This window comes from Nymphalis io, chromosome Z (assembly GCF_905147045.1).
Source record: "Nymphalis io chromosome Z, ilAglIoxx1.1, whole genome shotgun sequence".
In the NCBI taxonomy this organism is placed as follows: Eukaryota; Metazoa; Arthropoda; class Insecta; order Lepidoptera; family Nymphalidae; genus Nymphalis; species Nymphalis io.
The window spans coordinates 608,421-624,605 of NC_065918.1; the positions used below are offsets into that span (position 1 = coordinate 608,421).

At 36.8% G+C, this 16,185-nt stretch overlaps 1 protein-coding gene across 1 annotated transcript in view; it reads right to left on the minus strand.

Moving 5' to 3' along the window:
• Positions 1–5,348: 5,348 nt before the first annotated feature.
• The window catches only part of LOC126780582 (otoferlin-like), a 57,359-nt gene continuing 46,522 nt past the window's right edge, over positions 5,349–16,185 (minus strand). Inside the window, exons 11-25 of the mRNA XM_050505179.1 lie at positions 15,714–15,837; positions 15,297–15,571; positions 11,908–12,101; positions 11,072–11,269; positions 10,176–10,292; positions 9,828–9,980; positions 9,559–9,759; positions 8,103–9,461; positions 7,888–8,022; positions 7,246–7,688; positions 6,599–6,888; positions 6,325–6,523; positions 5,981–6,219; positions 5,621–5,900; positions 5,349–5,529 (exon numbers count right to left, since the gene is read on the minus strand). Coding sequence (XP_050361136.1) covers positions 5,349–5,529; positions 5,621–5,900; positions 5,981–6,219; positions 6,325–6,523; positions 6,599–6,888; positions 7,246–7,688; positions 7,888–8,022; positions 8,103–9,461; positions 9,559–9,759; positions 9,828–9,980; positions 10,176–10,292; positions 11,072–11,269; positions 11,908–12,101; positions 15,297–15,571; positions 15,714–15,837 — 4,388 coding nt within the window. The remainder of the gene's footprint in view (positions 5,530–5,620; positions 5,901–5,980; positions 6,220–6,324; positions 6,524–6,598; positions 6,889–7,245; positions 7,689–7,887; positions 8,023–8,102; positions 9,462–9,558; positions 9,760–9,827; positions 9,981–10,175; positions 10,293–11,071; positions 11,270–11,907; positions 12,102–15,296; positions 15,572–15,713; positions 15,838–16,185) is intronic.

Sequence of the window (16,185 nt, forward strand, 5' to 3'; positions counted from 1 at the left end):
GTTTTTATTTTTTTTTTATTTTTTAAGTAATTGCTGAATGTTTTTATTTTTAAATTTTACGTATTTCGACGTTACTAAACTTACCAATTCGGTATGGATATTTTTTAAATCATCTCTTTTTATATTCTGACGTATCACCGTTTATGGACATGTTATATTTGTAGATAATTTATGGGTAATCTTTAAGCAAAGCGGTAACCGTTAATCGAAATGTACCGAGGTTGGTGTAGGAATCGATTGTATAAAACATATATAAAACGTTCTTGCTGTACTTGAATAGTATAGCCCTGACCAATTATACACACGAAATACGCTTCTAATTACATTTAAATTAGATTAAAACGGATAATAGTCTTGAAATTTTTTCTAAATAATGTATCCTATCTTAAAATAGAAGAAAACCCTCTCCCCGGTTCGGGTATTAACATATATTTAGAGGGTCGTTTGCTCAAAGAAATTATGAATAATGTAAAAAAAAAAGAAACTTGACAGATGTAATAGTACAGTTAACGGTTGCCGCTTCAACTATTTACTAGATGTAGTCCTAAATGGTCTGTGTTTAGATCGGTACGTAAATAAATTAATTGTTAGTTTTAAGATTACAGTATTCATGATCTCAGCCGATTACTAAAAGGACGACGCGCGTTACAAAACCGTCGACCATTGTTCAAGTAACACCACTCATGTAATCTTCGAGTGCTATTACACTCGAGTGCAAAATATGGATATAGAGTAACGGTTATGTACCGCGCGATCAGTCTATTTCATTAATTACAATTAATCATTGAACTCAGAACGAAGTATTATGGAAGTCGCGTCCGTTTAAATCAAAGCGTCACCACGTTAATGTATGGCTCGTCTGTATGATGATACAAGTAAGTTGGTGTAGATATCGCTATTTCATTGATTTGGTGTCGAGTATTTTAATGCAACTTCCACCCTACTCGTTCTGTGGCCTCGTTTGTAACCCTCTCTGTGACGTAGCTTAAGATATTCCGTGACTTTTAATTGTCGATTTTAACTTATTCTTATGACTATTATGGTAATCAATAAAATCTGAGAAGTTTGATTCACCGAACGAACGACAACTGCATATATATTGTAATATTCTATACCTTTGTTCACTTTCAAGAATTATTGATCGTTTCTATTGATTGCAGTGACATTCTAACGTTTCTACATAAATTCTCATAATAGAATTTTAATATATATTTTAATTATTATTAGCTGTTTCGTTGTCGACTCGTGTTCGAGGCGACTACAGGTGTTAATATTATAAAATATCTACGATGAGTTTTGTACTAACATTTCGTAATAATAAATATTTAAAAAGTATACAATTCTAAAGGTTAACAAGCATTCAGATTGTCACGGTTTGTACGTCAATATCGACACTCGCAATGACAAACGTGTTCATACATCGATGTTAATCATAACGGAAACTGATTAATGATTACATTTCTTAACTCGCGATCAATTTTATCTCAATAAAGTGTCGCGTACACTTTTGATGAAATAAAAATGAAAACGAATCTATAATGTTCACATATGTCTCCTTTGACATGGTTAATCATAATTTGTAATGAGCCTTATATATACATAGATTGGCTAATATGAGCGATATTTACGTGAAATGCAATTTATTTAACTTATTTCGCGTTAGAAACTAAACGAACTCTTTGTCATTGTGAGTTATTGATATTCATTAGAACGAGGTATAGTAATATTCAATACACCATAGACTAAGTTCTAAAGATACAACATTAGCTATCTCAAAGCATAAAAACGATGTTTGTACTTGTAACATCTCAAGGTCGGATTTCGCTAAATATAATCGTCAATGGTTCCTACCGAAAGTTTTTTTTATGATACATCTAAATATAAATTCGTTTTATTAACTTTGATTAACTATACAATTATAAAATATACAAATATAAAGGTCAAACTGATTAATGCTTAAATATGTATAAGGTATCGAGCGACATATCCGACTCTTGATTTACATAGATGCACAGCTAACCATTACGATATCTTCAGCCGGTGTCCAGTGAATATAAAATATTTTATTGCGAGGAAATAAGTTTCACTATTCGAAGTTTTTTTTTTAATAATAATTGTCTGTAATATTTTAACAACGATTTTATTATATAATATTAAATGCATTTATATATCTTCGAGCAGTCAATTACCAAAATATGTAGTACCATTTTACTTTCAATAAAGTTATTAAGTGTCTAATATTGTTTTTTTTTTTTAAAGAAAATACTAGTTGTTACCCTTACCTTTTAACGAAACGTAGGAGAAGCAATTTAATTTGAAATCTCATACTGTTTATAAATCTACGTAATAAATCACAATTAAAATGAAAATATATTCTTTATCATTTAGTTGCATGTTCATATTATCAAAGAATTTCTTTTATCTATTACGTATTTAATTATTTAATTAAAAAGAATTATTATAATTTTTTTTCAGAATACGTTTTAAAACTTATAATTCAATCTTTGTGGGAAGAGATAGCACACTGCGAGTAAGTGAAACACAATATACTAACTTAAGTATTAGTACTACTTTTTAATAATGATTAATATTACGCTAAATCTTTACGAGTAGCGCTATGGGTATAGCGATTCCTACCCAGTGCCGTGTAGGACATTGTGTATTTTTAATGTAGATGTACTACCCCGGTACGAATTGTAATTTTGACCCCGAGATATCTCCCTTGCACCATGCAAGCCGCAATCAGAATGAATGAAAATGAATATCAAAAGATTTTGGTCCAATAATTTTATTCATAAAAGTTTAAGATAATATCAATAAATAATCACTTTCTTTTCTCCAAATGTATCTTTTATATTTTTCTTGCTGTTTAATATCTAGGAATAATGTTTTCCCAATATATATTCATTAGTATATAACAGCAACTTTACTATATATCGTTTAATTTATTAATTGACTAATTTTATTGTTATGTCATCAAACAAAGCCAGTTGAAGTTACATAGATCCTTAAAATACACAATACTCTTAATTTGGATTTGAAATATAGCGCTTTTAGTGTCAACATCAATTACATTGTCTATTGTCTAATTAATAATATTCTTATTTTCTATTCTTGAGACGGGGAAATTACGAATCATTACATAACTTTATAAGACTATAATATTTACTTTGAGAGTAATAGTTACTACTACTTCTGGTCTGTTGAGTGAAGGGAATCGATTAGAATTAAGAGTTAAGAGGAGCTTCAAGCGTGTGCCTATCGTGCACGGACGCAGGTAGACAAACCTCGTGTGATTTGCTAGATCTTTCGCACCATCATCTTATGCAATTAGACATGCGCTCCGACGTGATTGGCTTTTTTTTTACAATTAATAGGCCAGCGTTTGACCGTTGACTTGCCTGATGTTAAGCACCGACACGGTCTAGGATGTAGCACGCTTGCCTATAAGAAACCTGTTCACTCTGGATTTGAAGACACCGACATTGTACCTATCAGGAAATACGGACTCTGGCAAAGCATTCCACAGTTTCGCCGTGCGAAAAAAACTAAGGCTAACTTAAAACTAATAATTCACTTGTATTTTGGTGCAGGTAATGCAAAAGAAGATACTTAGTATTGATTTATATATGAACAGTGAAAAGATTCATTCCCTTAAATTAGAAAATATTGAATTAAAGGGAATTAAGATTTTATTTGAATAATTATGACGTCGAATATCTTAGCCCCGGTACGATTTAGCCAATCTTTTCCATGATATGACATGTTTCTTTTTTGCTATTCTTTTAGAATATCAGTTTTATGGGCAATTAAAAAATGACGTGAATTTAACTCAAACTCCTTTTTCATTAATAATGTCGCAGCACTAGATACTCGTCACGATGCATACCCAAATATAACCAAATTAAATTTTTCGCGTATACTCGGTTTTCGGTGTTAGAGCTTCGTGTAAGCCCGTCTGGATAGGTACCACCCACTCATCGAATATCTTATTGCCAAATAGCAATGCTCATTACTGTGTTCCGATCGGAAGGGTGAGTGAGCCAGTGAAACTTCAGACACAAGGGAAATAACATCTTAGTTCCCAAGGTAGGTGGCGTGGCATTGGCGATATAAGGAGTGGTTAATAATTCTTACGGCACCGACGTCTTTGATCGGTGGTGACCACTTACCGTCAGGTGGTCTATTTGACAGTCCGCCTATCTATAGTATAAATATATATAATATCAGTTGTAATTATAATATTTATTATTATTATCGAATTTTAAGGTACTCAAAAGTAAAAATAGTTTAAAAAAATATAATGTCTACCTAAAATACTTGAATTTAAAATATTTTCTGAAATATATTTATTAAACCTATAAAAGTTTAAATTTCAGTTTTTTATATTAGAATTTTACTGATAATTTGATTCAACTACGCTCAACTATAACATCTGTTAACAGCCTTAGTTAATTTTAAAGGATCTAAATGTCACAGAAAAATAATACATTCTATGTTAAATTCAAATATGCTGTCAGAAACGACTTGACTTTAAATTTCTGATATCTTGTAAATCATTTGAAAATATTGAAAATTATTGGTGAAATTATAAAAAAAATTAAAACAATGACTGAGTCTCCAGAGTCAAATGTGAAGTCTGGGAGGCTCATAATAAAATATCTTCAACATAACAAAGATGGAGCTACTATTTCCGACGTTGTCCAGCATCTTTGTGCAGAGCGAGGAAATGAGCCTTCCAACGAAGTAAACCAAACAGTAACATCTATCTTAGAGAGCGGGACGGCGATGGGTTTTCTTGAGAGAAAGGGGTCACGTTTTCTTAATTGGGTGGCACGAGAGATGTGCGGAAGACGGCGACGGAAGAGCTGCCGTAGGCGGTGTTGCAGGCGTCGTCTACGCAGACGACGCAGTCGTCGCAAGCGTCGAAAATGTCGATGTGGATGAGTACCGGGCCCATCACGATTCAAGCGTACAGTTAACAGTCATCATAATTTGTATAGAGGCTTTGTTTTTAAACAGTTTGCTTGTACATTTGTAATGAGTCCGTATCACTATTTCTTGTCAACTTGTGTACCTTTTGTAATAAATAAAATAACGATTGACTTTTTAAATTTTATTATACATTTAATATTATAATTCAAACATAAAACATATAGTTTTGGTTAACATGCGATTAAATATCTGTCTAAATCAATATGTAACACTAAACATTTGACAAAGTATAGGTAGCTATTCATTAATTAAATAAGACATTAAATGCAATTAAATTAGACAAGTAGAGGTATTCATTAAAGTTTCTTTTATCGTTTAAAGTAATATAATAAACGTTTTTTTATTATTATTTATTAAGCTCCGACGATTTTCTTGGCTATATATCCAGGGAATGCGAAGATAAATACTAGAATTAAGATGACCACCAAGATAATAAATCCGTATATCAGAATATCCCACTTATAGTTGTGCCACATGATGTATCGTAGAGACTTCAACGGGTTAAAGAGCCACATGAACGAAGAATCCGGGCGACTGAAATGTAAACAAGACGATTCATTGTAGGATATTTTGCTTAAATAGGTGTTTATTATTTAATATTATTTTCCTTTAAATAGTAACATACTTAGGTTTATCCAAAGGGTCGGGCTCACTACGTCCTAATCCTGCTGGTGCTTTATCAGCTTCTTCACGCGTAAGCAGATGTATCTCTGCTTCGACTTTGCCAGTAAGTTCCATTTCTTCATTGTTGCCTTTGGTATAGAATGGCCACCATCCTTTAACACGTTTTTGTTTGAAAATGTTCACCATTGGAACTAATCCTTCGTTATTTAGCATTTCCAGGGTACACAGCTTGGAAGATTTAGCTCCGCGTGGGAATCGGTTAAGGTCAAGAGTTATGGCACCTATATACAAAAAATAACATCATTTTATTATTAAAGTAAATAAAAACTATCATATCTGATAAATCATATGTTTTGTATACCTAAAAAGTCGTCAGACGTGAAATGATCAGAATCCCAGACTTGCAATTCTAGGCGTGCTGGTATCTTGCTTTCACTTTCATCCCACGAAAAGACAGATTCCTTGCGTGTTATGAGTATACGTTCTTCAGCTTCGAGATATTCGAATCGATATATAAAACGCCAGTTAAAATTCCCTTCACCCGTCAAAGAGCGATAGTGTGTATCTGTGCTCTGGCAATCTTCAGGTCCCTTAAGCCACCTGAAAAAAAAGATAACGTAATTATGATAAGTTAGTAGTCGTTAGTTATATCAAAGTGTAAATTAAATTATAAAATTCTAATAGATGTTATTTTAAGTTTCTTACCCCTTTACGTAAATGTCAGACATTTTTTCCCCTGTAAAGAAAGCGTCGTCTTCAAGGACTACATCATCGGTATTCCAAATGATAACTCTCATCTCATAGGCTTTGGGTATGCGAGGCGAAATGTCCACTGGTGGTCCTGGCAGTGGCATGTCCATTGGGAACATATCTACCCACATCTGAAGGCGACCTTGCTCGATCCCTGCCAATATAACAGCAGTTATTAAACAACAACAATTAATTATAATTAATAGTTATTACCAAGTCTATTGTTTACCTGGTTTATTTGGATTGTAAAGAGTCCGAGTTTCCACATGTTCAGTTACTAGTTTAGTTCCAATGCGAGGGATTTCTTCCCACCTATGGAGCACTGTCAGTGCCATCTGCTCTTGCATTGTATTAGGATCAGAGAACAGCTCAGTATCATGTAATGGCATGTTAAATATTGTACGGCCAACTTTAACACGCCCGTATTCGTATATTGGTGGGTCGATTTTGCCGTCTTTGCAAAGTTTGGTCAATATCTGTGTAGGTTTCATCGCGTCGCGCCACCGATTATATCCTTGCCTTTATACAATAAAAATATAAAAGAACTAATTAGTTAGAAAAGATGTAAATCTTCTTAAAAAACATACACACAATCATAATTGTCTTAAAATCGAAAGCGATCTTTTTGGCAAAATATAGTACAGGTAAATTACTTAATATACTACTACTAGCTACGATTTAAAATAAACCTCAATTGTTGTCTTATAATAGTGATAGGATATGTTCAGGAATTATCTATTATGATGAGTATCCCTATGTTATAATGTGTAAATATTATGTGGCTTAAAGGTGTAAACATAAAAGAATGGGTATAATATATTTTGTTTTTAATATAAATTGTATTAATTAAATGAATATTTTATAAAAATTACGTACTCATCATATTTTTTGGGCAAGCCACAAGTTGCTCGGTGGCGGCTGTAATAGCGATTTTCAAGATCAATTTTGGTTTCACCGATCAAATCATCGGATCCAAGTAAATCCCAATCATATACTTGTACAGTCAGCGTAGAATCTTGCGGAATCGTAGCCTCTATTTCAAAGCATTTGCCGAACACTGGATTTAGTTGTTTCGATACGTAGTTTTCCTTATCATTAATTTTCTTCGAGCCTAGTTGTAGCACAATATACGGATCAGCCTTTCCGTTCATATCCATCGGGTGAAGGTCAGTAGCTTTAACAATGTATACTCGTACTAAGACATGTATGGGTTCGTTTTTCGGCAACCCTTGGAAAAATCCTTGATTTAGGTCAAAACCCATAACAGCGCAATCAACAGTTGTCTTCGATAGAGGCCACTTGTAAACTTTGATTGCGCCCTGTAACATGCTTATTCTTAAAAATTTATAGAAAACTTGTCATTAAGGTAGTGATATAAAAAAAGAGATGATGTAGGAATGTCAATAATAGCCAATAAATAAGAAATCAAAATAAAATTGTTAATGACATAAAAAATGCTGTATGATGTGCGAAACACAGGCTCATAAATAATTAAGTTTTTTAAACGTTGAATTATACCTTAAAGACTCCAACTATGCGAGCATCATCATCCGAATCATCACCAGTTTTCTTGCCTCGATATAGTTCAAAAGACTGAAGCCATTCTTTGAATCCTTCGTACTCAGGAACGGCCTCAAGTTCGTGTGGTATTATCTGTAAAAATATGAAGTATTATGTGTTCGTTACCATTTTATTAGTTACCATTTTACTGAATAGCTTAAATCACAGCTTACTCTTGTTAAGGCTGAACGTGGGATGTCATTGTTTTTGATTGGAACAGGTAGACTTTTAGCTCTATTAGGAGCTGATGATCTGCAATTGGCGCGTTCGAAGCGTGGAGACTGAATTTCGTCTCGCGGAGAACGTGTTTCATCAACATATGTAAGTTGAGGAGTTTGAATGTTGCTTTGACGTTGTCTCTTGTTTTCCTTTTCTTCCTCAATCATAAAATCGTAAGATGCAAAAAACTTTGTCCACCAATCTTTGTGACTATCTTGGTCGTCTAGTACTGAGTCTGTACTACGTTTTCGGTTTTGCCCACTATCAAGATTCAATACTTTTTTAGCTACTCCAGGTCTTCCGGATCCGTAAGGCATAACACGACCGCCGTGAAAGAGTAAAGGGCAGTTTTCCCTTTCATTATCAACTGTATACACATCATCTTGAATAATGCAATTAGCTTCTAAGTCAATATTATGTAGTTGAATCATAGATTTTTTGCGTTCTTCAATCTCTCTTTCGCGTCTGCTCATCGGTGTGAAGCAGTATTTATGTATAGAGCTGATAATATGCGTTCCGACGAGTGTTACTCTACCAAAACTGCGACAATCTACAACTCGAATAGTCAGTGGAGGGCGATAAAGGTCTTGATCAGGAAGCTCGACGTCTATGAACTTCACAGGTGATGTAAAATTTGGATTAAGTTTTGCACTTTGTATAACAGTAGAATAGATAATGTGCCCAGAACATTCAATGTCCACTCTGGGTCTGTCTACTGTAAGAAGATGAATTCGCTTTAAGTCACGTACACCCCAAAATAAAACTTCAACTCGATATTTTGACAAAGTTGGACGTATTCCTCTTGGAACAGGATATCGTATTTCAAGAGGTTGATTCTCCGGGCACTCCTTAGGACGAGGAAGCTCTGGTAAGCTCAAATCTGAATCTTTTGGTGGTACTTCAAGTAGTTCAAAAGTAGCGAGTAGTTCCCCAGCCCTGTCATCACCTCGCGTTATCTCATACCACTCTAATTTTGGTAGAAGTTGTGGGCTCTCATAAATTTCACTGAAATCTTTTACATGTGGTCTTGCAACGGTTCGCCCAATATATTCGGATTTACCGACTTGATCTCGATCAAATATCTCTACAACGACGGTAGGGGGATCTGTTTTGATCTGATTCATGGTACTGTATAATGTAATGTCTTCGAAAACAAGAAGTTCATCCCAAGTCGGACTCAGTGTTTCATCTATAACTTTCGTGGTAGCACTGTATTCTTCAATGACTACTCGTGCAAAAGGGTCTGATAATCCTGAAGAATCTGAACCTATTAGCGATCTAGCTTGGTAAATATAGGCACGCATTTGAAAAACCTGCGAAAAAAATTGAGTATGTGTTGGTTTCTTCTTTTTTAAAATGAATAATAATTATTCATTTTAAAAAATTATTATTAATACATTATATACTTACATGCTTCTCACGATAAAATATTGAAGTAGGGGCATTGACTCTCAATAAATCAGCATTTTTTAATTCATTATTATATGTAAAGCCCTGGGGAAGACCATCTACATAATGTTTTTTGTCTTGAACAACTCCAAGCCAAAAGTATACATTGATTTTAGCCGGTACCGCCCAACCATTTGAATGAGATCCTTTCTTTCCAGGCCACTATTTAAAATTATTTATATAAAATATTTTTTTTCGAATATAGTCACACAATGATAAAAGAAAATTACCTTCATAAACATTGTCTGTATCTTCCCGCACATTCGTCCAGTTTCATCTTGACTTTCGGAAAATATAATATCTCTGGCATTGATCCTTTGGTAAGCGAGTCGGTTTCCTTGGTTTACCATCCAAAGAAAAATATCTGGCATGCCTTGTTGCGCCTAAAATAAATTTATGACCAATCATATAACATTTGCTCTTTTTTAAGAAAAGAGATTTGTTTACATTAATTATATATTGTAACTTACTTAATTATAAAATATACCTACTTAACAGAATAGATGGCAAAATCAATATTAATTAGTTAGCTTAGTATAAAATGTAGAAATCATTATTCAACTTTATTTTTTACTCACATCTTCACATAAAAGCTTCAGTCTGTTCAAATATGAATAAGCAGTACGAAGTCTTTCTTTTAAGGAGTTCTTTGTTATTAACGCCTTTAAACCTTTAGTCGAAACGCCGATTTTCTCCTGTAATATGACACACCTTGTGAGCACTATCATATCAACGTGTGTGACATATGTTTCGTCAATCTAATGACTAGCTGATGAGCTTTTACATCTCGAGGTTCTGGGTTCGACTCAATTAAAGGGCCCACCCAAGTCACCAGGTTTTTTGTTATCAGATTTTTTTAAAGCAGTGAATGCACTCGTGTAACTACGCATAATTGAGGACTATAATTATATTATCTATAATAATCTCTGTTTAATATATTCAGTTGAGATTGGCCGCCCTGACCGAAATCTATCAGAGACCATAATCATTAATGTACATGTCAAATTAACATGGCGGATATAGCATGCACAATACCAATACAATAATGAGAGGAAGGAAAAGGTGCTCAACTGTTTTTTATTTGCTTATTTATAAAAATGTCGCATCCGGCTTATAAGGGCTGGCCACAAACAACACACAAACTTCATAGTTACGTGTACAGAGCCTAATTTTGAAAATAATAAAATAAAAGGGACTGCATTCTGTATTTGCAGCACTTATCGTTCTGATCACATTAAAAGGATTACAAGCCTAGCAACTTTACAGTGTATTGTATGAAAAGTGTGAATATTACATTTTTGTTGGTTGAAGTAAAGACTGTATGTTCAAAAGCTTATTTCTTACCCGGATCCCTGTATTTGCCCACAATAAATAACCGTGATAATAACGATTCTCCAATTTATAGATAATATTTCGTGTGTGGCAGTAGTTGATATGAAGTATGAGTAAAATAATTACAACTATTTGCACTTACAACTTCTGATGTGCAAAATTTGTGTCTTTCGTGGTCAAGCTTAGTGTTACCAAGTGGCGGTGAGTTATTCATACGCTTTACATAATTTGCACAAGCCACGCTCACAGCCTCTAAGGCTGACTTTAAACCGGCCAAACAAGTGTTGTCAGGACCGTCGTCGGTCTCCAATGCAGCAGAAGCGTCGGCGAGCGCCTCATCCTGTACAATGTAATTGAAAATTACCAAGTAATAGGTTTTTTTTACTTATAATTAAAAAAACTTTGTTTAATAACGGCATTTTATATGTTATTTTGATTACAAGAATACAACATTCTTATGTAACATTGTGACATAATGTATTTACTGTTTACTTTAAACTTTATACTATTTATTTATTAATAAAAGCGATAACATTTGTTACTTCTTTATTAAATAATATATTCTACTGTGGTGACAAGCCGATTGTTCTTCATAGGCAAAATTAAATGTAGCTACACGTACTAATACGCGGTAAAAACTCGAGGAATATGTAAATTATAGACCCGTTCTACTTCGCAACGTGAAATTAAGGAAAGACAAATATGTCTAATATATGCCCCGTCTTGTCTATGTCATTTAAAATTACCGGTCCAAATTGCAAATGGAGGAAATCTGCATATGTCTAATTTCACAGAAATATTGCCACGTGTCTATTTACCAAGCCGCGCTGGAGCAGCATTTTAGCTCCAAACTTTCCCCTCAAAGGAAGAGAAGTTTACAGTCATGGTATTTTTAATATCTTATATTCCGGAATGTTTATGTTTATTGTCCTTATTGTTATTACTAATTTCTTCATTCTTAGGTCAAATAATACTCACAAAGAGGTCAATGATGTATGCAATTAGGTTGGAGTTGTACAGGCGCCGGCGATGGTCAGGCCAAATACTGCGGACTTGCATACATGGCTTGGTGTCCCAATACGGTAGATAATAATAGTGCTTGTCGCCACAAGTGGTGGCTTTGACAGGATGCGTCATACTCTGCCAGTAGCCCGTGTCTGAACTTGTTTCATCTGAAAGTTATTCACTGATATACTAACGAAATCATTTAGGTTTGGCTGCGTTACAATCTATCCGTGTATATATATCCGTGTATATATATCCGTATATATGTATCCGTGTATCCGTGCAGTGACGGAGAAAGAATACATTTCACTGCCCCTCTCTTTCCCATGGGTGTCGTAAGAGGCGACTAAGGGATATCTGAGCGACCATCTGCTCATCTGGTGGTAGGATGCTAACATCCGCCTGGCTTGTTACCACCGTACGCATGGTGAAAAACTCGTGAAATGGCTTGCAGCCGCGTTTCGAGGTCAGCCAGCGTACAGCCAGTGCCCGAGCGAGTATTGCCGCGATGGGTGTTGGTCCAGTGGAGACGGCTGTTGAACCAATGCCGGGGGAAACTGTATTGACCTGCCGGACAGGGAGACGAAACGGCTGTTCCGCTGGCCGCCCGTGGCATATGGCCTTCTCCATGTTGGTGGTACGTGTGGACCTGGTTCGTCAGAGTCGAGTCTACGAGTGCCTCTACAGATCCCACAATGGTGACTTGGAGACAAGCCGATTATTCGACCATCTTAGTCGGGTGGTAGATGCTGCGCAAGAGCAGTTTCCTAACGCGGAATTGGTGTTTTTGGGGGATTTTAATGCTCACCATGAATCATGGTTGAAATCCCTCAAAAGTGACCATGCTGGAAGAACTGCTCATGCTTTTGCTCTCACACACGACTTGACCCCACTGTTTGATCAGCCCACCAGGATCCCAGACATTGATGGGCAAGCGCCTTCTCTACTGGATCTTCTGCTGACTTCTCACCCGGTGGAATATCAGGTTGTGGTTCAAGCTCCACTTGGTTCTTCGGATCACGGCCTTATATCTACCAAAGTGCCACAGGCCAAGCTGCCGCCATCAGCGGTATGCAAACGTCGCGTTTGGCACTATAAGTCGGCAGATTGGGACGGTATGCGCGATTACTATGCGTCAGTCCCTTGGAAGGAACGTTGCTTCAGTGGTAATGACCCGACAGCTAGTGCCGCTGCTGTTGCTGATGAGATCATGTTAGGAATGGAATACTACATTCCTAGCTCTGATCTCATCAATAGGGGTACGCGTAACCGTTGGTTCACGCGTGAATGTGCCGACGCTGTATCATCTAAGCAGGCGGCATATCGCGCGTGGATCAACGGCTGCATTAGCGGGGCATCTAACATTGACTCACTGAAAGCAAACTACAATAAAAATTCCAAGTCCTGTAGGAAGGCATACACGAGAGCGGATGCACAGCGCATTGTACAGATTGGTCATGACCTTATTTCGCATCCTAGGGGCTCCCGTAGCTTCTGGCGTCTGACCAAGTCTGTGCAAAACAACTTCTGCCAACCTTCGCTGCCACCGCTCAGAAATCCGGACGGATCGCTAGCTCACAGTCCGCAGGAGAAAGCCGACCTCCTGGCTAAACTCTTTGCCGACAACTCTGTGATCGATGATTGTAGTGCGCAGCCACCAACAATACCTTCATGTGGCCACACGATGCCTGACATCAAAATCAGGCAACGTGATGTCCCTGCGGAGCTGCAATCACTCGATATACGGAAAGCTAGCGGTCCCGATGGAATACCAGCCATTGTGCTGAAGAAGTGCGCGGCGGAGCTGTCTCCTGTGTTAACGCGCCTGTTCCAACTTTCTCTCTCTTCGGGATGTGTGCCGGAGGCTTGGAGAAGAGCTAATGTGCAAGCGGTTCCCAAAAAAGGGGATCGGTCTGACCCGGCAAATTATCGGCCAATAGCTATCACCTCAGTACTTTGTAAGGTGATGGAACGGATTTTAAACAACCAACTGATCCATTACCTAGAAGATCACTGTCTAATTAATGATCGTCAGTACGGGTTTCGACCAAAACGGTCCACAGGTGATCTTCTAGCGTACGTAACGCACCTCTGGGGTGAAGCTATCGACAAGCATGGAGAATCGTTGGCTGTCAGCCTCGATATCTCCAAGGCTTTCGACAGGGTCTGGCACAGAAGTCTTCTCTCCAAGCTACCGGCATATGGTTTGCCTGCTCAGCTATGCACCTGGATTGCCAGCTTCCTACACAAGCGTAGCCTTCGTGTTTTAGTAGATGGTTGCGCTTCACAATTCTATGTAGTGAATGCTGGGGTCCCCCAGGGATCTGTGCTATCTCCCACACTCTTTCTTTTGCATATCAATGATATGCTCTCCCTTGGGAACATACATTGCTATGCAGATGATAGTACAGTGCATGGTGGATACCACGGACGCGCAGTGGCTGGGCGGGCGGAAACTGAGGAGAGGCGGGAGAATCTTGTTATTAAACTCGATAGGACATCAGAGCTCATCGCCAAATGGGGTTCTGATAATCTTGTTGAGTTTAATGCCAAGAAAACACAGGTGTGCGCTCTCACAGCGAAAAAGTCACCATTTTACCCTCATCCCTCCTTCTGTGGCACATCGCTGATGATACTGATGGACGTTCGCTGCGACCTTAGTCCAAGGGATTACATCGAGGCTATTATAAAAACAGCTTCACGAAAACTCGGAGTTCTGAACAAGGTGCGGCGCTTTTTCACGCCACAACAACTGTGCCTGTTATACAAAACACAGGTACGGTCTTGCGTTGAATATTGCTCGCACCTTTGGGATGGCTCCGCTAAGTACCCAATGGAGGCCTTGGACCGGTTGCAGCGACGTGCAGTACGCATTATTGGCGACGTAAAGGTCACAAACACCCTTGAACCTTTACAATTACGTCGCGAGATAGCAGCACTGAGCGCTTTCTATCGTCTGTATCACGGCGAGTGCTCTGAGGAATTATTCTCTCTAATTCCTGCTTCCCCCTTCCTTCTTAAGTCCACGCGAGCTTCTTGCGGGCCGGCAACGCGGGGACGGCTAGTACAGAACATTCTTCCCGACAGTACTGGCCGTCGTCGCGTTTGGACTCTACTACCACTTACCATCAGGTGGAGTAGAGTCATTTGCCATCCCGGGGCATATAAAAAAAAAAAATCTGTTTATTTAAAAGTTATGCAATTATAAAATTATTATTACTTCTATTTAAAGTTTATTTAAAATTACGTTGAAAAGAATCTGTTTGCAAGTATTTTTACTAATGTGTGTTCTCGTTATCTTAATGTTAGGTGTGTTTCTACAATATCGAGATAATGCTAAAGTATTTAAAATATATTTATACCTAGGTTGATGTGATCCAAGTCTTGAGGTCTCTTTAAGGACTGGTTACGGCCATCTCTATTGTTTCCAGCGTTACCGATGCTCAACTCAAATTGAATTGGCTTGTCGACAATACTCTTGTCAATCATGTTCACATCGTAGATGCATGCAAATAAGAAAAATTGCTCGTTTTTCTCGTAAGAAGCTTCATGAATTGGTATAATAGGTTCGATTACGACATTTGACGATGAAAAATCGAAACTGTCGATGATCTCAGTACGAACTGAGATGAGAAGTCTGTAAGATGACAATTTTTAACGAATTAATATTCATCGTCATTCATTTTTCTCAATTCTATAATCATTACGTAAAATAAAAATGATTTTATTTTTTATAATTAAATTTTACGTTATAATCGTAAATATGTGGAAATGCTTACCTAGCTCGGTATGCAACGCCTTCTCCTATTCCCGAATTGAGATCAGAATGTTGATCAATTAGACTATAATCACGAGTAGATCCGTACATATATACGTAGGATGGTCCGAATGTTGGTAAAAAACCTAGAAAAATAGATACACGTAAAAACATCATATAAGTAATATATGATCCAATTTTCATTTAAGATGACTAAATACAGAGCCAATGGATTTCTAATTTGGTAACAGGAGTATTTTTAACTTTCCCATATTTCCGATATGGGTAAGTTAATAAAACTCACCAAGTCAGAAATACAAAAGTCCTAGATCAATACCTATTGCTGTTTAGTAAAAAAGGATACGAAAGAACACAAAGAACGAACGAATTTGATACCTAATTCCTCCTTAACGTCTTGACCGATTTGGATGAAATTTTGTTTGTATATTTCAAAGGGTTCCTGGACGGTTTGAAAACACAATTGACCCGGTAGG